Source organism: Carassius gibelio, chromosome B9 (genome assembly GCF_023724105.1).
Source record: "Carassius gibelio isolate Cgi1373 ecotype wild population from Czech Republic chromosome B9, carGib1.2-hapl.c, whole genome shotgun sequence".
NCBI classification, from domain to species: Eukaryota; Metazoa; Chordata; class Actinopteri; order Cypriniformes; family Cyprinidae; genus Carassius; species Carassius gibelio.
This window is the reverse complement of record NC_068404.1, coordinates 6,534,611-6,554,930: the sequence shown is the minus strand read 5'-3', so window position 1 is coordinate 6,554,930 and position 20,320 is coordinate 6,534,611. Positions and strand designations below refer to the sequence as shown.

At 38.0% G+C, this 20,320-nt stretch overlaps 3 protein-coding genes across 5 annotated transcripts; 2 read left to right on the top strand and 1 right to left on the bottom strand.

The window, feature by feature from the left end:
- Positions 1–501: 501 nt before the first annotated feature.
- On the top strand, positions 502–9,556 carry fbxl3a (F-box and leucine-rich repeat protein 3a). 2 transcript variants are annotated; one of them, XM_052565542.1, is made up of 5 exons: positions 502–810; positions 1,457–1,835; positions 3,783–3,905; positions 3,982–4,153; positions 6,353–9,556. In XM_052565542.1, exons 2-5 carry the CDS (start codon positions 1,476–1,478, stop codon positions 6,991–6,993), a joined length of 1,296 nt encoding a protein of 431 aa, XP_052421502.1. In that variant the 5' UTR covers positions 502–810; positions 1,457–1,475; the 3' UTR covers positions 6,994–9,556. The 2 variants fall into 2 exon arrangements, with proteins under 2 accessions (XP_052421502.1, XP_052421503.1); XM_052565543.1 differs by having other exon boundaries at positions 503–785.
- A 1,583-nt stretch (positions 9,557–11,139) lies between these two features.
- cln5 (CLN5 intracellular trafficking protein) lies at positions 11,140–13,417 on the bottom strand. The gene is made up of 4 exons (XM_052565544.1): positions 13,225–13,417; positions 12,221–12,395; positions 11,919–12,144; positions 11,140–11,701 (listed from the first exon to the last, which is right to left on the bottom strand). Exons 1-4 carry the CDS (start codon positions 13,296–13,298, stop codon positions 11,217–11,219), a joined length of 960 nt encoding a protein of 319 aa, XP_052421504.1. The 5' UTR covers positions 13,299–13,417; the 3' UTR covers positions 11,140–11,216.
- A 900-nt stretch (positions 13,418–14,317) lies between these two features.
- On the top strand, positions 14,318–20,182 carry LOC127965383 (radial spoke head 1 homolog). 2 transcript variants are annotated; one of them, XM_052566189.1, is made up of 8 exons: positions 14,328–14,513; positions 14,592–14,705; positions 14,813–14,918; positions 15,452–15,542; positions 15,695–15,830; positions 16,113–16,184; positions 19,572–19,683; positions 19,982–20,182. In XM_052566189.1, the coding sequence occupies exons 1-7, from the start codon at positions 14,463–14,465 to the stop codon at positions 19,653–19,655; spliced, it is 654 nt and encodes a 217-aa protein (XP_052422149.1). In that variant the 5' UTR covers positions 14,328–14,462; the 3' UTR covers positions 19,656–19,683; positions 19,982–20,182. The 2 variants fall into 2 exon arrangements, with proteins under 2 accessions (XP_052422150.1, XP_052422149.1); XM_052566190.1 differs by lacking the exon at positions 16,113–16,184 and having other exon boundaries at positions 14,318–14,513.
- Positions 20,183–20,320: the final 138 nt, after the last annotated feature.

Below are 20,320 nucleotides of genomic sequence, written 5' to 3'. Positions count from 1 at the left end.
AGTATTGTAGGTAATACCTGCTTTTCAATTTTTACTGATACTCCTAAGTATACACACGCAACTGAATATTAACGAATGCAAGCAAATATTGAATCTAAGACGAAAGTTTCAAATTGTGCTGAAAAAAAAAATCATTCATGCAAACCATAGTTGTGCACTTTCAGCGCATTTAAAAGCACATCAAAAACAACAAGAGTAACTTTACTGCATTAGAGTCACGGATGCTGCTGTTATTGTCACGTGGTGCATGTAACCTTTATCTTCGTGTATAGGCTCGACCAATCACAGTCTGTCACTGTAAGTCCCTCACACTAATAATTAGAATCACATTAAACGCGTCTACTCATAAATGTCTATCAAAAGAAAAAAACAAAAATGATTGATCTTTCTGAGTGAGCGCCTCCTGGAGGAAGAGTCCAGTCACGCGCGCGCGCGCACGCACACACGCACACACGCACGCGCACGCACGCACGTCCGACTCAACAATAACAACAACAGCGCCATTTTCATCGCTGGAGGAGGCGGGCCGCTGGGATGTCCCTCGGTAAACAGTGACAGCGCAGTGAGAAGTAGGTCAAGCAGCGACATCTGCGAGACTCCCGAGAAAACAACACATAAACACAGAAATCCGCCCTCGTTCGACTCCAATGCGTGTGCCCTGCGCCGCTCGGATGTGTTCAGCTCCCGGTCCTGGTTAACGTTCAGACCACTTCTCAGGATTTGGATTATTTTTCACTGTTCGCGAGCGATCTGAGTGGAGATAACACGAGCAACGCGCAAAACAGGTCATTTGGGATCCGCAGCAGCGCAGTAAGATTGTTGTTGGCTTAATCTAACTAGATCACCGCCTCTGTGACTAAATGCTTGTGTGCAATGTGTTTATTGGATTAATGGTGTGTTTATTCACGGAGAATATCTCATCCGTCATGATAATTGATTGCTGGTCAGCCTTCGAGTTTTTTACGCAACTTAAAGTCGCTTCGAGTGAAATGTGTCACTTGTTTTTGATTTTACATTTATACAACAAATAAGATTTCCGCTGATGCATGGTTTGTTAGGACAGTATTTGGCTGAGATGCAACTATTTGAGTAAATCGCCTTTAAAGTTGTCTAAATGAAGTACTTCGCAATGCATATCACTAATCAAAAATAAGAATTTATATATTTATGGTATGGAATTTACTAAATATCTTCATGGAACATGAGCTTTACTTGATATCCTAATGGTTTTTAGTATAAAAGAAAAATCTAAAGTTTGGACGAATGCTACTAATATTACGTTTCCCTTATTTCCAGAAAAGCTCAAAGCCATTCAAACGTAATAAATATAGCTAAACCTGTAAAATGATCTCATTTTAGTATGCATGTCCTGTTCGAACGTGCGTCCTGCATGTTTGTATCTGCCACTGTGTGTTTGCATTGGGTCTGTTTATACGTCATTTCTTTTGCTTCTCAGCTCTCGCAGGCCCTCGAGAATGAAAAGGAGGTTGAGCAGAGAGTGTGAGGACAGCACCTCATCCTGCGAGGGGCCGACGGACTCCTGCAAGAGGGTCAGACAGCCCGCAGAGGACTCTGGAGATCTGCCGCCCGACTGGGCTCGCCTGCCGCAGGAGATCCTGCTCCACATCTTCCAGTTCCTGCCTCTCCTGGACCGCGCCTTCGCCTCGCAGGTCTGCCGCGGCTGGAACGAGGCCTTCCACATGCCCGAGCTGTGGAGGTGCTTCGAGTTTGAGCTCAACCAGCCCGCCAGCTCTTACCTGAAGGCCACCCATCCAGACCTGATAAAACAAATCATCAAGAGGCACTCCAATCATCTACAGTACGTCAGCTTCAAGGTGAGGAAGAGGACGGTTACCAGCTGGCTCCACATCACAGCTCAGAAATCAAGCTCACATCAAAGCGATAGTTCACCCAAAATTTACATTTCAGGCTAAATTTACTGACCAAAATCATGTGGTTTCAAACCTGTATGAGTATCTTTTTTTCTGCAGAGCATTAAGATATTTGGAAGAATGCTGGTAACCGATGTGTGGCGATGGAAACCAAAATTTGGTTTGGTTACCAGGATTCATATATGTGGCCAAAACCAGTCATAACTGTCATTTCTTTGGAATTGACATTTATACATCATCTGAATGCTGAATATATAAGCTTTCTAATAAGGTTTTTTTTTTTTTTTTTTAGGAAACCACAATATTTGGCTAAGATGCATCTATCTGAAAATCTCAATCTGAGGGTGTAAAAAAAAAAAAAATTTTGAGAAAATAAATTTGTCCAAATGAAGTTCTTGGCAATACATATTACTTATCAAATATTAAGTTTGAATATATTTACGGTAGGAAATTTACAAAATATCTTCATGGAACATGATCTTAACTTGATATCCTAATGCTTTTTAGCATAAAAGAAAAAAGATAAGTTTGTCCCATACAGTGTATAGTTTGCTATTGCTCCAAATATATGACTTATGACTGGTGAGGTGGCCCAAGGTCACATACAGTATATATAATTTTTTATGATTCAAAGATTAAAGAATCTCATACAGGCTTAAAACAGTGTTAAAATATATATATATTTTGGGACGGTGTACTATTCTAACTAAACTATAATTTACATGTATATAACCAAATCATGTCATTCCAAACCTATAAGACAATTATCTTTAAAATACAAATTAAAATATTTGTAATAAAACCTCTGAAAGTCCACACAACCAAAAGTACATCAAAAAGTACATAATGTAATCTGTAGGAATCAAGTTATTTAAACCGGATCTTCTGAAGAGACAACTTAATATGCAAACAGATTTAATCTAGGCTTTTATTTACATATAAACACTGATCACATATGGTAAACAGAATAGATCTGATATACTTGTTAGATATGATGGATGAATGTCTTGGATTAAACCAATGGTTTGGTATAGTTAACTTTTGAAATGTCTTTATAAACATTTTGAAGCCTTAAAAACTGATTGCATAGACATTCAATGGAGGGACAGAAATCTCTTAGCTTTTCATTAGAAATGTATTAGTTTCAAAGATAAATTGATATCTTGTGGGTTTGTCATGAGGGTGAGTAAATGATGACAGATTTTTTCGGTCACACTTTATTTCAGCCCCAATACTTGCTAGTAGCAAACCACTGACTACGGCTTTTGCTTCAATAAACTTCTTATTTGCTGTGTATATATGCATCACGATTAATCGCATCCAAAATAAGTTTTTGTTTACATAATGTATAAGTGTGTACTGTGAATATTTATCATGCATATATACAGACAGCATATATTTTGAAAATACGTGTATATATTTATATATTCATATAAATTATATCATATTAAATATATTTATATATATAAACATAACGTATCTTTCTTAAATATATACATACATGTGTGTGAATTTATATACACATGATAAATATACACAATACACACACATGAATAACGTACACAAAACTTTTATTTTGGAGGCGATTAATTGCGATTAATCATTTGACAGCACTTATATAAACAAATCATATATTTCTTAAATATATACATGCTTGTGTGTGTATACATATTAAATATACATAGTACACATACATATATTTGTTACACAAAACCTCTATTTTGGATGCGAATATTCGTTTGCCCAGCAGTAAATATTATATAGACTTGCTTTAATTAAAAGTGAGTGGATGTGCATATGATGGCTGTATTACGGTAGCTCTGAGCATGGCTCGTCTGATCAGTCGAGTCGCTGGAGCTGATGTTAAGTGTGTGTGGTCTGTGTGCACAGGTGGACAGCAGCACAGAGTCAGCGGAGGCTGCGTGTGACATCCTGTCTCAGCTGGTCAACTGCTCTCTGAAGACGCTTGGGCTGATCTCCACTGCTCGGCCGAGCTTCATGGAGCTGCCGAAGGTATCAGGACCTGTGTAACTGAGGCTGGGCTGATGGGTCGGTTGTTTTCTGATGTCTGATTGTTTCCTCTCTTCAGTCCCACTTCATCTCTGCACTCACCGTGGTGTTTGTCAACTCCAAGTCTCTGTCGTCTCTGAAAATTGACGACACGCCAGTGGATGATCCTTCGCTCAAGGTCCTGGTGGCCAACAACAGTGACACACTCAAGCTGCTGAAGATGAGCAGCTGCCCTCATGTTTCTCCTGCAGGTATGACTTACTCATCTGACGCTGGAATGTGATGCTATTTGGGGAACTGTGATTCTATAGTGTTGGTCAGTGCAGGAAATATACTCAACGCCGAATTCGGTTGCTTGAGCACATTCTTTTATTCAAAAAGTTTATTAATTTTAATTAAAACTGTTAATTACGGACGGGTGCTATTAAGTTTCAAATCGAAAGTAGTCCATATCACTTGTGCTTTAGGTACAAAGTCTTTCTAAGCCATTTCATGCAAAACAAAGAAAGTAACAAAGCAGTTAATAATAAAGCAAATGAATTCCTTATTCACTGAAAATCTGAAATAGTTTACAAAGGTTGTATGGACTACAAATATGGAGCACTGACAGCAAACACCATTAGGTTTGTTCACATTAACATTTACATTTTTATTCATTTAGCTGACACTTTTATCCAAAGCGAATTACAATTGCTATATATGTCAGAGGTCGCACGCCTCTGGAGCAACTAGGGGTGTCTTGCTCAGGGACACATTGATGTCAACCAGTGGATTCGAACCCAGGTCTCTCCGACCAATGGCATGCGTCCTATCCACTGCGCCATCACCACCCCATTAAATGAATAGTTCACCCAAAATGAAAATTATTTATATTCTTATAGTTATATTAAAAAATGTCTTGACTCTTCCCAGGTTTATAATGACAGTGAATGGGGGTTGAGATTTTGAAGTCCAATAAAAGTGCATAAATGGTTTATGTTTATAAGTGTTTTCCTTACAAATCTGATGAAAATGGCACATGTTGCATTCCCAGATGAACGTTATAATAAACCCAAACGTGCAGAGATGCTCCACACATCATAAATTAACAGTTAACAGTTACAGTTAGACAGTTCGGTTGGAGTGGCATTTACTGTGAACAGAGCTGTTCCGACACGCACGATTGTGACCTACATGCATGGACATACAGCGCATATTAAACCTGCATTGGATGTATTTATTCAATTTAATTGTAAAGTTTGTGAATTCACAGTAGAATTATGCTTTATGATTTTGTCAATAAATGATATCTTTGTTGGACAACAGGTTTGACAACAGGCTCACACATGCTACTAATTCAGGCTGATTCTTTGTGCACTGTACAGCCCTAACCAAACCAGTTCCAGATTGTAAAAGGAGCTCCTTGTTTATCAATAAACTCTGCAATGTCACTTCGCACAGTCACACACAGAAATGTGTTAACTACTAGATTTTATTGGTATTATCGCGGGAAGACTAGTTCTTATCTTGAGAAGAATTTCTACTGGTACATCTCTAACGACGAGATATCACTCATTAGGGATAGGGAAGTAACTGTTCACTCCACTCATGATTCGATTCACGATTTTGATTTAACAAATAAATTTTCTTATGCTTTTTTTTATCAAAATGAAATTGAAGACATTCTAAAGTAATTACTGTGGTGTTCTTTTATTGGACTATCGCTGCATGTTTCTTAGTGAAATAGAAATATATAAAAAAACTAAATTTTATTTTTTAAAACGAATCCCAAAACAAATAAGCAAGTTACACACACACACAAAAAAATCTCTTCATATAAACAATCTAAGGCTTTGTCTGTTCACTTTCCATTTAAAATGAAGCAACCACTGTATTTTGATTATCATCCAAACAAAGATGCAGCATGAGTAGTTTTTAATCTAAATTAGATTGTATAATTTCAAAATTTAAAGCAAAAACAGACTGGTCTGGCTTTAGTTTTGTGAAACCATACTACATAAAACATCTGCACGAAACAGCAGAAGCTCTGAATGAGACACAAATTCACTTTCTGCCAGCAGGTGGCGCTTATGAACAGCAATGATACAGTGTTTCCTGGGTTACCGCTGAAAAACAAAGCAGATCAGTCTTTTTGAAAGACAATCAGTTCCCCTCTGATATACATTCATATAAACTCTTACTCCAATTGAATTGTGATTTGTTTGGCATCTCAACGGATTTGAATCATCACATATTTTAATCGATTTTCAACCGGCCTGCGGTTAATTGTTACTCCCTATCGCCCATCCCTATACTCGGCACATGCAAAATGTCTCTGATTTTATATAATCGAGTATTTTAATTGAATCGAGGAAACTTGATTAACACCTTATTTAGATCAAGCAGCTGTGCTTTGTATATTATCTGTAGTGTCTAGTTAGGTGAAACCCATCCGTCTGCTGTTGTTGCAGGTATTCTGTGCGTGGCTGATCAGTGTCACGGTCTGAGAGAGCTGGCTCTGAACTATCACTTACTGAGCGACGAGCTGCTGCTGGCGCTGTCCTCCGAGAAGCACGTGCACCTCGAGCATCTGCGCATAGACGTGGTGAGCGAGAACCCCGGCCAGCAGTTCCACACCATCAAGAAGAGCAGCTGGGACGCCATGGTGCGCCATTCGCCCAAATTCAACCTGGTCATGTACTTCTTCCTGTACGAGGATGAGTTTGGGCCCTTTTTCCGTGACGAGATCCCCGTCACGCACCTGTACTTCGGCCGCTCGGTCAGTAAAGAGGTCCTGGGCCGCGTGGGCATGAATTGTCCGCGTCTGGTGGAGCTGGTGGTCTGTGCCAACGGTCTGCGGCCGCTGGACGAGGAGCTGATCCGTATCGCCGAGCGCTGCCAGCACCTGTCGGCCATCGGACTGGGCGAGTGCGAGGTCTCCTGCAGTGCTTTCGTGGAGTTCGTGAAGATGTGTGGCCGCCGTCTCTCCCAGCTCTCCATCATGGAGGAGGTGCTCATCCCAGACCACAAATACAGCCTGGATGAGATCCACTGGGAAGTGTCCAAGCACCTCGGGCGCGTCTGGTTTCCAGATATGATGCCCACCTGGTGAAACCAGAAGACCGTGCAAGCCTTTGGTAATATGGACTCAATGGCTTTCTGTGAGTTTCACAGTTTGCGATGGATATTCCCACAGTGCTATAGTGAATGTGGAATGTTGTAAAGTGATAGTTCACACAGAAATGAACATCATTTACTCACCCTTGAGTCCTTTCAAACATGTATGATCTTCTTCTGTGGATCTTGAAAGAAGATATTTTGAAGAATGTTGATATCTGTTTTGGTGTCCATTAACGTCATTGTATTGACACACACATACACAAAAACATTTCACGGAAGAAAGTCACACAGGTTTGTAGAATGACATGACCTGGCATTTATATTATTTTTCAATGAACCATTTCCCATTAAGATTTTTGCCATAAATAACAATCAAGCATTTTTTACCAATATAATTATTGTTTGACTTATTATTAGTCCCATTAGATACTCGTTACTGCAATAAAGGAATTGCAACAGCTCTATTGATATTTAATCTGCATAAAGGCAGTGCAACAAAATTCACTATGATCTATATATTAAAAAACTGCTAGGATCTAAGTATTTTGTACTATAGATTACAAAATTAAGCTTACTTGTGAAAAATAAGTTTGCATTATTGATTTTTGAGATGTAACATAACCTGCACTGCGTTTACCAAAAGCATACATTGATCCTAGTTCCATTGGTGGCAATGGGTCTACGATGTTAAAAGGAATATGATGCTTTCGGGAAAAAGTCCTTGATATTTTGTTAAATTTACTAATTTATCTTTTTTTTTTCTCTGGACATTTTCTTTATAAAACTAAATCAAATATTGCTGTACATGGAAAAAAATGTATATACTGTACAACAGATTGTTTTGCAGGACAAAAATGATACATTTAATCTAGAAAGGAAACTGCAACAGGCCGCTGTTTTATTTCACTGCAGATAGTCATTATTCATGGTTTTCAAGGAATAGGCTCTTTGTCTTTGTTGACATCCTAAGCAGATGCTTCACTATTTCTTAGTCACTTAGTTCTGCTGTGCATCTATATCTGTCTTCAGTGGCTCAACGTTTAAGCAACTTACCATCCATTTTGCCAAATGCTTGTCTACAAGGATGTTGCATCTGGGCTTTTGATTAATCTGCCCAATCTGAAGGCTGCTTTGTGTTGCAAGTTCTCACTATGAATCTCCAGCAGATCTTAATGGCATGAAAAACCATAACACGGTTGTCCCTTGCCAACTAGTGGCCAAGGTTCACTAACCAACACAAAAATAAAGATAAAAGGAAGTGGGTTGGGCTTTTGGTTTATGTAGATAGATGATTAACAATATTTTATGTGATTTGTATAATATTACAGGTTTGGTATTGCAGTGCTTTTGTACAAAGATGTATAGTGAATATTTTGCACCTTATATATGTACCAAATTGAAATCTCTCTTTCTGGTGGTTTAATTGCTCATGTTTTGGTGTAGCAGGGAATAATAAAACAGCATATTTTCAAGGTTTGTCAGAGAGGAAGGAAAGGAAAGGATCAGTGTTTGGCTGACAGCACACTTGGGTCCTCAGATTTGGAAGAATATTGTTAAAGCACCTTAGGGATACAATGAAGCGTTGACTGGTTTCTATTAGATTGCATGAAGAATGTTGTGCAATGATGGGATACGACCACATAATGAATGAATTAGTCTGGATATGTACGCAATGCACGATCTGGCTGCGTTAAAATCCACCCCTTAATTTCAGTTCAATATGATTCAGTATTGGAGTGATGCAGTGAAAACATTTTCCTTTAAGAAGGAAGTCCCACGTGTCTGTATATAAAATGCTGTGTGTTTGATATAAATAGAAATGCTTATTTCTCTGTGGAGGTTTGAAGTGTTTCTTTGCTGATCTCTTTAAGATGAGTGGGAATTACTCTGTGATGGTTCTTTGTACCCTTGGATTAGATTTAATCATTATAATTTATTGATATACTTTTTCATTATTAATTATCATCTTATGATAGTTAAGCTTTAAGTGAGATGCTCCTTTTTGATTTATATGCATATTATATCATTAGTCAATAGTTTTTTGTTTTGTTTTTTCATTTGTTTAACCGTTTTTAGAATTAAAGCGGTTTTATCTTTTGCAAATTGTTGTAGTGACTAAATTAAGGAAACTTAAGATTCCTGCCAGCATTTGAAAGTGAAATATTCTTTTAAAAAACGATCAGAAAAGGGAAGTCACAGCCCATTAGTTCACATACAAATTAAAATACACGAGCTCTGCTTTAGTCAGCTGTGCATATCTTGCCAATTTGAAACAAAAAGCTTTTTGTTAGACTAGCTTTTTTGGATATGCAAGCTGGAGTGAATTACATCAACAACTCGATGCAAACCAGAGCACAGGAAATGAGAAAAAATGTACAAATAGCATCAAACCCAGTGCTTATGTATTTGATTTTTTTTTTTCTGAAGCAAGTGAGCATATTGCTTGTATTGCGAATATGAAAGCATCACATTTCATTTTTGTGTTGTTGTACAAAAAATGTATATAACATTGTCTTTTATTGAAATAAGGGTGAATAAACATTGTGTGAAAACTTGGTGTGACTGTTTTACAGATCATCAATTAAAGGTGCTAGTCATATAATTAGAATATCATCAAAAAGTTGATTTATTTAACTAATTCTACTTAAAAAGTGAAACTTGTTTATTTATTTTAATTTTGATGATTATAACTGATAACTAAGGAAAATCCCAAATTCAATATCTCAGGAAATTAGAATATTGTGAAAAGGTTCAAAATTGAAGACACCTGGCGCCACACTCTAATCAGCTGATTAACTCAAAACACCTGCAAAGGCCTTTAAATGGTCTCTCAGTTTAGTTCTGTAGGCTACACAATCATGGGGAAGACTGCTGACTTGACAGTTGTCCAAAAGACGACCATTGACACCTTGCACAAGGAGGACAAGACACAAAAGGTCATTGCAAAAGAGGCTGGCTGTTCACAGTGCTCTGTGTCCAAGCACATTAATAGAGAGGAAAAGATGTGGTAGAAACCCATTCAAAAATGTGGGGGAGATTCACAAAGAGTGGACTGCAGTTGGAGTCAGTGCTTCAAGAACCACTACACACAGACGTATGCAAGACATGGGTTTCAGCTTCACATTCCTGGTGTCAAGCCACTCTTGAACAACAGACAGCGTCAGAAGTGTCTCGTTTCAAAAAGGACTGGACTGCTGCTGAGTGGTCCAAAGTTATGTTCTCTGATGAAAGTAAATTTTCAGGGTCAAAAATCAGGGTCCCAGATTCTGGAGCAAGAGAGGAAAGGCACACAATCCACGTTGCTTGAGGTCCAGTGTAAAGTTTCCACAGTCAGTGATGGTTTGGGGTGCCATGTCATCTGCTGGTGTTGGTCCACTGTGTTTTCTGAGGTCCAAGGTCAACACAGCCGTATACAAGGAAGTTTTAGAGCACTTCATGCTTCCTGCTGCTGACCAGCTTTATGGAGATGCAGATTTCATTTTCCAACAGGACTTGGCACCTGCACACAGTGCCAAAGCTACCAGTGCCTGGTTTAAGGACCATGGTATCCCTGTTCTTAACTGGCCAGTAAACTCGCCTGACCTTGACCCCATAGAAAATCGATGGGGTATTGTGAAGAGGAAGATGCGATATGCCAGACCCAAGAATGCAGAAGAGCTGAAGGCCACTATCAGAGCAGCCTGGGCTCTCATAACACCTAAGCAGAGCCACAGACTGATCCACTCCATGTCACACCGCATTGCTGCAGTAATTCAGGTAAAAGGAGCCCAAACTAAGTATTGAGTGCTGTACATGCTCATACTTGTAATATTCTAATTTCCTGAGATACTAAATTTGGGATTTTCCTTAGTTGTGAGTTATAATCATCAAGATTAAAAGAAATAGACATTTGGAATATATCAGTCTGTGTGTAATGAATTAATATAATATTCAAGTTTCATTATTTTGAATGGAATTAGTGAAATAAATCAACTTTTTGATGATATTCTAATTATATGACCAGCACCTGTATAAGAAGGCAACAATATTCATCAATATACAGTGCAGCGACAACAAGACATTAAAAATGATTTCTGACATTAGTATAAATGATTAACACTTAATCTGATAAATCCGCCATCATCTGCAAAGGAAATAAAACATTTAAAATGTAATTTTATTTACAAGCAAAAATAGGGGTTGTCCAATATCGTTTAGGCAAAAACAATATGGTGGTTATGGTAGAGGAATCTCCTCAAAGGTTATTTTAATGTAAGGATATTTCATCGGCAGCTTCCAATATTCAGAGTTGTAGTAGAAATAGAAGGTCTTCTCTAGGACCACCTTTTCAAAAGCCTCCAACAAGCTTTCAATCATTTCCACGAAGGACTGGTGCGAGCGGAACGAGTGGAAGAACTTCTTGATGTCTGTGGCCAGATCTTTGGTGGAGGACTGCTGAAAGATGGAGTCGTTTCCCAAATGGACCGGCTCTCCGCTGAACAGATAGATCTTGGTGTAATAAGTAGGCGTCTGGCTGGACAGCTCGGCGCCCAAATCCAGCAACTTCTTATATGTGCGGTGCACAAACTGAGAACAGTCGTAGGACTCAAACCACGTGGTGGCGTTTGCACCAGCATCTGACTTGACCGTCCAAGTCTCGTAATAAACACCCGTTTCGTTGTCCTCCTGAACCCAGCGAGCCATCTCATTAAACACCTCGCCTAATAAAAATAAAACCATCATGTTTGTTTGTTTGAGAGCTTCGGGATACACCAGCTTTCTTAATTCACAGAAACTTGTGTGTGAGGGGTAGGTTTACAGTTTTTACAATATAAAAACCATCATGTCTATGGAATGTACCCATAAAACATGGACATGCGTGTGCGTTTAATAGTAATACAAATACATCATTATCATTAATATTTTCGCCAGGCTTACCCGAAATCTCTCCGATCTTCTCCAGAGTGCCGTTCTGTTTCCAGTGGATGTCATCGATGCCCTCGTAGAAACAGGCGGCTCCCTGATTACACCAGAAGGGCGCGCTCACGCTCGCTCTCTCGTGCGGAAAGGTGCAGTTCCCCAGCTGAAACAGCTCGTACCACTCCAAGGTGAAGTTTCGTCCCGTTCTTGCGCTTCCAAAGCCGACGGCATCATGCATGATATGCTGAAGAGTGTGCAAAACCTTCGGTTAGACTCCAGCGAGCAAACTCTTAGAGGACAGGGGTCTGCTGTTCACTTACAAACTTTCCCAGCATGTCTCCGTATTTGAACTCCCACACCGGAGTCTGCAGTCTGAACACCGAGATGATGTCCGAGTCGGTCATCACAGGGATCCGGCCGTCTGGATCCCCGCTCGGGCAGAACGGGTACAAAGCCTGGCAGTAGGGATCCACATCTGGACGCCTGTCAAGTCGCCTAGAAATTAATATTACAATGGGTTGGTGCTTGTCATATAACAAAATTAATATTTGTGACCCCGGAGCACAAAACCAGTCATAAGTAACAGGAGTATATTTGAAGCAATAGCCAAGAATACACTGTATGGGACAAAATTATAGATTTTTCTTTTATTCCAAAAATCATTAGGATATCGTTAAGTAAAGATCGTGTTCTGTGAGGATATTTAATATGCTAAGGACTTCATGTGGACAAGTTTAAAGGTGATTTTCGCAATATTTTGAAAAATTATTATTATTATTTTTTTTTTTTTGCACTCTCAGATTTCCAAATAGTTGCATCTCGGTCAAATATTGTCCGTTCCTAACAAACCATACATCAATAGAAAGCTTATTTATTCAGCTCTCATGTGAAGTATACATCTCAATTTTGAAAAATCGACACTGAAGACTTAAGGTTTTGTGGTCCAGGGTCACATTAATCAGAATATAACCATGAAATAGTGTATCACTGGGGATAAACTATGGGGCGCCCTTCTAAAGAACAGATTTGACCACTAAAATAAATGATTCAACACAAGTTAGATATGCACAAGTTAGATATACACAAGTTAGATATACACAAGTTAGTGTATAATTGTATGCGTGTAAGAAATCATTGTTTAACATTCAATTGTGTGATTCATTTTCATATTAATATTTAAATAGCCTGCTAAATAAAATAAAATAAAAAAATGAAACCAATAAACCATTGTGAAAAGTAACTTGCAAACAGTGTACTGAAAACGAAACACTATGAAGCAAGCTGACAGTGAGAGTGAACACATTTGACTGTGGTTCTGACTCACTCGTAAGGCACAGGCCAGAGCTGCTGTCCACTGAGCGATCCCACAATCCAACAGAAGAACACCAAAAACTTCATGTCAGCACGGGCTCGCAGAAACACTCATGTGATGTTTGTCCGACTTGCAGCTGTCTAAAAGATTGTTTCTGTCTCACATCCTTGTTTTAGAGAACATGGATCACGTGACTCTCTAAATTGAGTCACCTGGTCAGTCACGCGCTTTTTTTGTTGTTGTTGTCACGTGCTACGATCCTGTCAAAATAAAAGTCTCGTTATTATAATACATAATAGTAGCCAACGTAACATTCATATGATTGATATTATATCTAAACAATAACAATAATACCACTTTTTATTATTATTATTATAATTATTATTATTATTATTAGGATCGATTAGATCGATTATTTAGAAATCAAGGGTTCAAATAAAACAAGGGGGAATCAGCTTCCAGAAGAGATCAGATGTGCTAAAACATTAGTCACATTTAAATCTAGACTCAAAACTCATCTGTTTAGCTGTGAATTTACTGATTGAGCACTGTGCAGTGTCCGAACCGATTGCACTGTATTTTACGTATTCACTGTATTTTATGTAAAAATCATTTTCTGTTTTTCATTTTAAATAAGTCCATTTTTAAATAATTTCCAAAGTTTTAAAATCGTTTGTTTTTATTTTTCTTCATTACTATTTTACTTTATTTTATGTTAAGCACTTTGAATTACCATTGTGTACGATTTCTAAAGATTGTATAAATTAAATTTACAACACAAATTAATATAAAAATGTATACACTAAAATCAAACATGAGGAGTCAAAAGCAACTTTGTGATTATTTTCTTAAAAATGTATTTAAAATTATTTGCATTTGTCTCCAAATTCAAGGTTAATCTATCCATCATTTCAAATTAGTGGTCTATTTTGAAAAAGTATTATTTATTTTCAATGTTTTAAAACTGTTATTTTATGCAGAAAGTAAAAGGCAAATAAGGCAGCGTCGTACAGTTCAAAGTAACGTTATCTATAACAGATAAAAACAACAAAAAGAACATAAAATGTATTAAAAAACATATACATAAAAAAATAAAATTTAAAAATAGGATAAAAAGTGGTAACGTTTTATAACAAAGTGTTGTTGTTGTTGGTCTGAAGTTAATTGCTATGGTAACGGTAAACAGTGTGGAAGTGAAGCGGTTGTTTCGGCGTGGTTCTTCTTCTCTGTTCAGTGATCTCTAGCTCATCATGTCAGACGCGGGCTCTGAAGAGTTTGACGAGGAGCAGGGCTCTCTGGGGGTGAGTTACTCTCAGTAACGCTAGTTCGGCTGAACTAACGGTGAGTAGACAGTAAGGGACAACAGTCGTGTGTTGCAGGAGTACGAGGGAGACAGAAATGAAGCAGGAGAGAGACATGGACAGGGCAGAGCTGTCCTGCCGAAGGGAGACACTTACCAAGGAGCTTATGAAACCGGCAAGAGATGTGGCCAGGTCATTCTGCTCATCAAACACACCCGTTAGATCAGTTCTGCCCTACATGCAGTTTCTGTTCTCATAAGCATAAACATACGATAAAGCTTGTGTTGTCTGTATATCAGGGGACATATAAGTTCAAGAAAGGGGCCAGATACATTGGAGAATGGTACATGAATTTAAAACACGGAGAGGGTGTGTTTTATTACCCAGATGGCTCCAAATATGAAGGTAACTTAAGTCAACATTTTCTAACGTTATAATATCTCAAGAACATTGATTTAGGTTCAGTTTTTTAATGCAGATTAGTTATGATGAACAATGTACTTAACAGAGAGTTGTTATCTTGAACTAAAACGGTTAAAAATATATTTGTTAATTAACTATAGCTAAATAAAATACTAGACTATACTACTAACATCAGTTAGAAGAAGTAAGTGGAAATACTGAGACTACTAACTGAAATAATAAAATAAATAAATAAAACTAAGTAATTAATCAAGACTATTTATAAATATGAAATAAATATGGAAAATGTAAACGCTTATTCAAAATATTAATACAATTATAAGAGTGACACTCAAATAACATTGATTTGACTTTAAAAAAAAACATTTAGAAATTAATGTGCATTTTTCATATCAGCAATATTATGCTGGTAATATAATTTAGAATTAAAAATGTATTCAAGTAGTAATAATAATTATAGTGGTCTAAGTTTATAGCATGAAATGCCATCTTCTCATGTCATATTTCTTGCACAGGAAGCTGGGTGGATGACCAGCGGCAGGGTCATGGTGTTTACACATACCCCAATGGAGACACATATGATGGGGAATGGCTGCACCATCAAAGGTAGTCTTTCTCACTGATCTAATCTGGTTATCTATATGTCTACTCTATGGATATTAGTTATAAAAGTATTCATAACGACTTCAGTTTAGCTAAAAATGAATGGCAAAGCATTCTTATAAAGTTTCTACTGTATCTCTGTGTTTCTCTCTTAGACATGGGCAGGGTACATACACACATCACGAAACTGGCTCTCAGTACATGGGCACATGGGTCATGGGAAAGATGGCGTCCACTGGGCAGCTGATCCATCTGAACCACAGATATCAGGGCAACTTTTTCAATAATAATGTAGGTAACACTCCACATTTGTGGTTCTGAGCTGGTGGCTTGTAGCAAATGATTTGTTGATCTGATCAAATTGAGTGCAGACAGCAAGGAAAACCCATTACTATTTAATAATAAAATGCAACTAACTGTATAGTCCAAATAGCCGAATAAATAGACTTAACTTAAATTGTGCATCCTAAAAAAAACCGTTGTTTTAATTTGTTCTATATTAACTCCAGCATTAAATATAGCAAGACACTTGCCTTTCTGTCACACAGTGATCTCTTATTTGTTATTTTGTAGCCCTCTGGTCCAGGGAAGTATGTGTTTGACATTGGCTGTGAGCAGCATGGAGAGTATTTCCAGTTAGAGCCGGTACGTCTCTTCATGCTTTACAAGATGTCTTTACATTCATGAGAATGTATTTTAGGTGAAATGATCATAAAAACCTGCAGAAAGAGTTTTGCTGGTATACATCTGTTATGAGAATTGTTTACATACCCTTATGAAAAAGAAGTGCACTTAAATGTACAGAATATGCACTTGTAGCGTTGTTAAAATCTTAAAAGTACACACACACACACACACACATATATATATATATAACAATATTATCATTTATATTAAGTTTATTTAAAGAGAGCACAGTTTCACGACTATTTCTTAACACAAGTACACCTTTAAAAACTGAAATGAAGTCAAATTAAAAGTTCGACATTGAAAGTACACATTACATTCTGATGTTGTAAACTATAAGCTAAACTAAACTATATTACATTTTCACTAAATTTCAATTAACGTGGTTAAGTGTCTGAAAATATACAATTAGGTTCATATATATATATATTAGGGGTGTAACGGTTCACAAAATTCACGGTTCGGTTCGATACGATACACTGATGTCACGGTTCGGTTCGGTTCGGTTCGATACGTTTTAGATACAGCAAAATGTAAAAACATCTCAACTTTTCAGAATGCCGCAAGCGCACCGCGGGTCATGTGACAAGAACCAACCAATCAGCTTCATCCTTTCCCGTAACAACGTTGAGAGCTCAGCCAAGATGAAGGAACAGCTGATCATAGTTGTATATGGATTGCAATTTTGAAATAAATTTAGTAGCAGAGCTACTGCAAGCGATTTTTAGAGCTGCAAATCCATTTATCCTTCGCTGAAATTTCCGCGTCTCATGGAGAGAGCACGTCATTGTTGCTTAGCAAAGACAGACGCCTCATGAGCGCTTCTGCCCGAGCGCTTTGGAAAGTAGGAGAAAGACGCGCTTAGCGTTTTCCATGCGTTTTTAGGCACGATATGTGAACGGCCCCTAAGGCGCTCGCTCACTCAGCACGCGCTGAAGGCTCGTTGCAAAATGTCGAATGCATTTAACAGACCAGAAATATAAGATCCTAAAATAACCAACAGGTCTGGTGTTTGGGTTGGATTCCCTGTAAGCTATAGTGTCTAAATGCTGCAGGGATAGTTTGCTGCGTGCATGTTTCTCCTTTTTTTTTGTCTTTTCCCAGATAGTACTGACGCATATATCCCAGATATTCCCGCTGGTGTTTTTTTTTTTTTTTTGTATTCCCGCTGGTGTACCCTGTCATGTTGCAGATCCGACATACCGTTGTTTTTTTATCCACCACTCTCTTGCCATCACCATTATAGCTTAAAGGGAATCCAAAGTGCACCCAAACACCAGACCTGTTGGTTATTGGAGGATCTTCTCATTTCTAGTCTGTTAAACGCATTGGCTATTTTGCAACGAGCCTTCAGCGCGTACTGAGTGAGCGAGCGCCTGCTGAGTAGCCTAACATAAACATATAAGATGGTGTTTTTTTCTTCTTCGGGAGTGTCAGGGGCGTTGCCTGTTACGTTGTTTGGGTTATTGGGCTACCTTGTTGAACGCATATCATTATATTTCTCTCTCTCTCTCTTTTTTTTTTTTTTTTCAAATATAATTAAATACTCCAACGAACCGTTCGGTATACATAATGCGTACCGCGTACCGAACCGAAAGCGTCGTACCGAACGGTTCAATACGAATACGCGTATCGTTACACCCCTAATATATATATATATATATATATATATATATAAATATAAATGTGTGTGTGTGTGTGGACAGGACACAATTTTCATAATTGTGGCTCAGGCCACCAGAATAGAATTGAAATGAAACAATCAAGAAGAAAACCTCTGTATTTGCCCAGGTGAAGTGTAGATGTGTAGTGTAGGTGTAAACTTTGACAGAGAAATGTCTGCCTCTTGGAGAGTGTTCTTCTCTTGGATGTTGTGAAAGGTATTTCTTTACCATGGAGAGGACTCTCCGATCATTCTCCGATCATCCTCCATTGTTGTCCTCCAAATGCAAATGGCACTCATAGAATCACCTCCAGACCTTTTACCTGCTTAATTCATGTAGAAATAACAAAATAATAGCTCACACCTGTCCATGAAACAGCTTTGAGTCTAATTACTAATGGTCCCTTGAAAAAGGGGGAGGTACATAACAATTGTGATGAGAACACCCTCAAATTAAAGCTGAGTGTGCCCATATTTATTATTAGGGGTGCTCCGATCACGATCGGCCGATCGTTAATGCGCATCTCGTCAGTAAAGCCGGTTCTCTAATCAGCGGTTAATTCCATCAGGTGAATGATTTCACATAGAGCAGCTGTCACTACACAGAGCCGTTGTTAACTGAGAAGATGCGCCAAAAAACGCTGAAAATTAACATGATTTGCGCATCTTCTCTATTAACAACGGCTCTGTGTAGTAACAGCTGTTCTATGTGAAATCACGCACCTGATGGAATTAACCGCTGATTAGAAAACCGGCTTTACTGACGAGATACGCATAACGATCGGCCGATCGTGATCGGAACACCCCTATTTATTATATAACTGTAAAGTGAATATGTTTTGGTCAACAGCTAAAATAATACAAATTTTGCCTGTGTCCAAATACATATGGACCTACTTTCTCAAAAGGCAAATTTTCTTGTTTTAAAATGAACTTGCTTCACTAAATCTTCAGCAGGCACTAGATGAAGCAACCAGTAAGGAAGAAAAGGCCGTGAAATTGCGTTCTCATCGTGATCAGGGCCAGATTCTCTATTGCCCTTTCAGCTTTTGGAGATGAGGTTTTATGGTGTCCTTTTGCCTCTCAGTAGTGCAGTTTGCCTGTTGCCTGCTTCATGCCAACAGAGGCTCATGAAGACAACAGTTTTCTGCAGAGTTCTTCCCTTAATAGACTGTAGTCAGTCGTGGAATGCCCTCAGAGCGTCGAGTGGATGAAGCACTTCACCTGAGTGTCAGACGTTTACAGCGTGGCATGCTAGTAAACGCTGCCAACCTCTGAGTAGATAAAACAAATGTTATCATATCTCAAACCTGTTACAAGCAAATGAAGCCTATGAATACAGAACATGATAAACCTTAATACATGAGAGCATACCAAGACAATAAAAACATGATATTCTGTGTCTTTTAGAGATTAACAGTCAGGTACAATAGGGCAAATTAATTAAATATGTCTTTTAAAAGTTGTTTTTGTAGCTCAAGATTAATTCAAGTCAGATATTTAAAAAATGTTTTACGTGCATTTTTAATTTATTTAAAATGAATACATTTTTGGATCATCATCATACAGTTTGTGGACAATCACTGTAGCTCTATTGTCCCTTATATACTGAAAAAAAAAAGATGCACAGTATTTTTGCGTGATACCAAATCCTATTTTTTTATAAGATGTTTTGACTGCAGGACAGAGAAGCAGAGGAAGATGAGACTCTCATAACCACCTTCTTAAAGTGGAAACCAAAGGCAGTTACTGGGCTTTCTGTTTAGACCAATGAGAAGGATTCTGCCACCTCGGGTACATTCATATCCAGCTCTGAATATCAAACATACTGATGATATACTGTAGGACTGCTTATCATTATGCATTGTGTCATTATATACCATTCGTAGTCACCTTCTATCACCTTTCAGGGGGGTTTGATGTTACTAACATCATATTCACAAATATGAGAAATGATGCAGAGTGCATCCTCATATAAACAAAATCTGGAAGTGCATCAGTGATAAAACATCACCTATATACTGCTGTTTTATTATTTTAGTACTTTCATATACAGTAAGCTGAACTGAAGTACTGTGTCTCCTCATTGCAGATCAAGCAGTGGTGGAAAAGTGAGAAAGACATACAGACCGTCAGAAACATAGAACACCAAAAGATGATAAAGAAAAGGGGACCTCCGGTTCATTATATCTGACACTGTCACAATGGGATCCTGTATCGGCATATGAGTTTCTGACTGTACATTATCACGCTTATTACATGGCCTCTTGACAAATAAATAAATGGACATGCACTATTTGTTTGCGTTTTAATTAATTAATGATATCAGAAGAATGAGTCATGAAGCATGCCACAATGATGAAGGAAATGAGTTTGTGTCAAGTGTCAGTTATACAGTTACACTAATTATCTGACCACAGAAAGCTGCAGC

What these genes read in the sequence shown, in the direction of transcription:
- cln5 (XM_052565544.1), bottom strand. Translation starts at nt 13,298, where the DNA reads ATGAAGTTTTTGGTGTTCTTCTGTTGGATTGTGGGATCGCTCAGTGGA. An exon ending in GAGACATGCTGGGAAAGTTT is followed by an intron (nt 12,145 to 12,220) that starts GTAAGTGAACAG and finishes CACACTCTTCAG; the next exon opens with CATATCATGCATGATGCCGT. An exon ending in GAAGATCGGAGAGATTTCGG is followed by an intron (nt 11,702 to 11,918) that starts GTAAGCCTGGCG and finishes TATTTTTATTAG; the next exon opens with GCGAGGTGTTTAATGAGATG.
- fbxl3a (XM_052565542.1), top strand. Translation starts at nt 1,476, where the DNA reads ATGAAAAGGAGGTTGAGCAGAGAGTGTGAGGACAGCACCTCATCCTGC. An exon ending in TACAGTACGTCAGCTTCAAG is followed by an intron (nt 1,836 to 3,782) that starts GTGAGGAAGAGG and finishes CTGTGTGCACAG; the next exon opens with GTGGACAGCAGCACAGAGTC. An exon ending in GCTTCATGGAGCTGCCGAAG is followed by an intron (nt 3,906 to 3,981) that starts GTATCAGGACCT and finishes TCCTCTCTTCAG; the next exon opens with TCCCACTTCATCTCTGCACT.
- LOC127965383 (XM_052566189.1), top strand. Translation starts at nt 14,463, where the DNA reads ATGTCAGACGCGGGCTCTGAAGAGTTTGACGAGGAGCAGGGCTCTCTG. An exon ending in CCGGCAAGAGATGTGGCCAG is followed by an intron (nt 14,706 to 14,812) that starts GTCATTCTGCTC and finishes TCTGTATATCAG; the next exon opens with GGGACATATAAGTTCAAGAA. An exon ending in GCAACTTTTTCAATAATAAT is followed by an intron (nt 15,831 to 16,112) that starts GTAGGTAACACT and finishes GTTATTTTGTAG; the next exon opens with CCCTCTGGTCCAGGGAAGTA.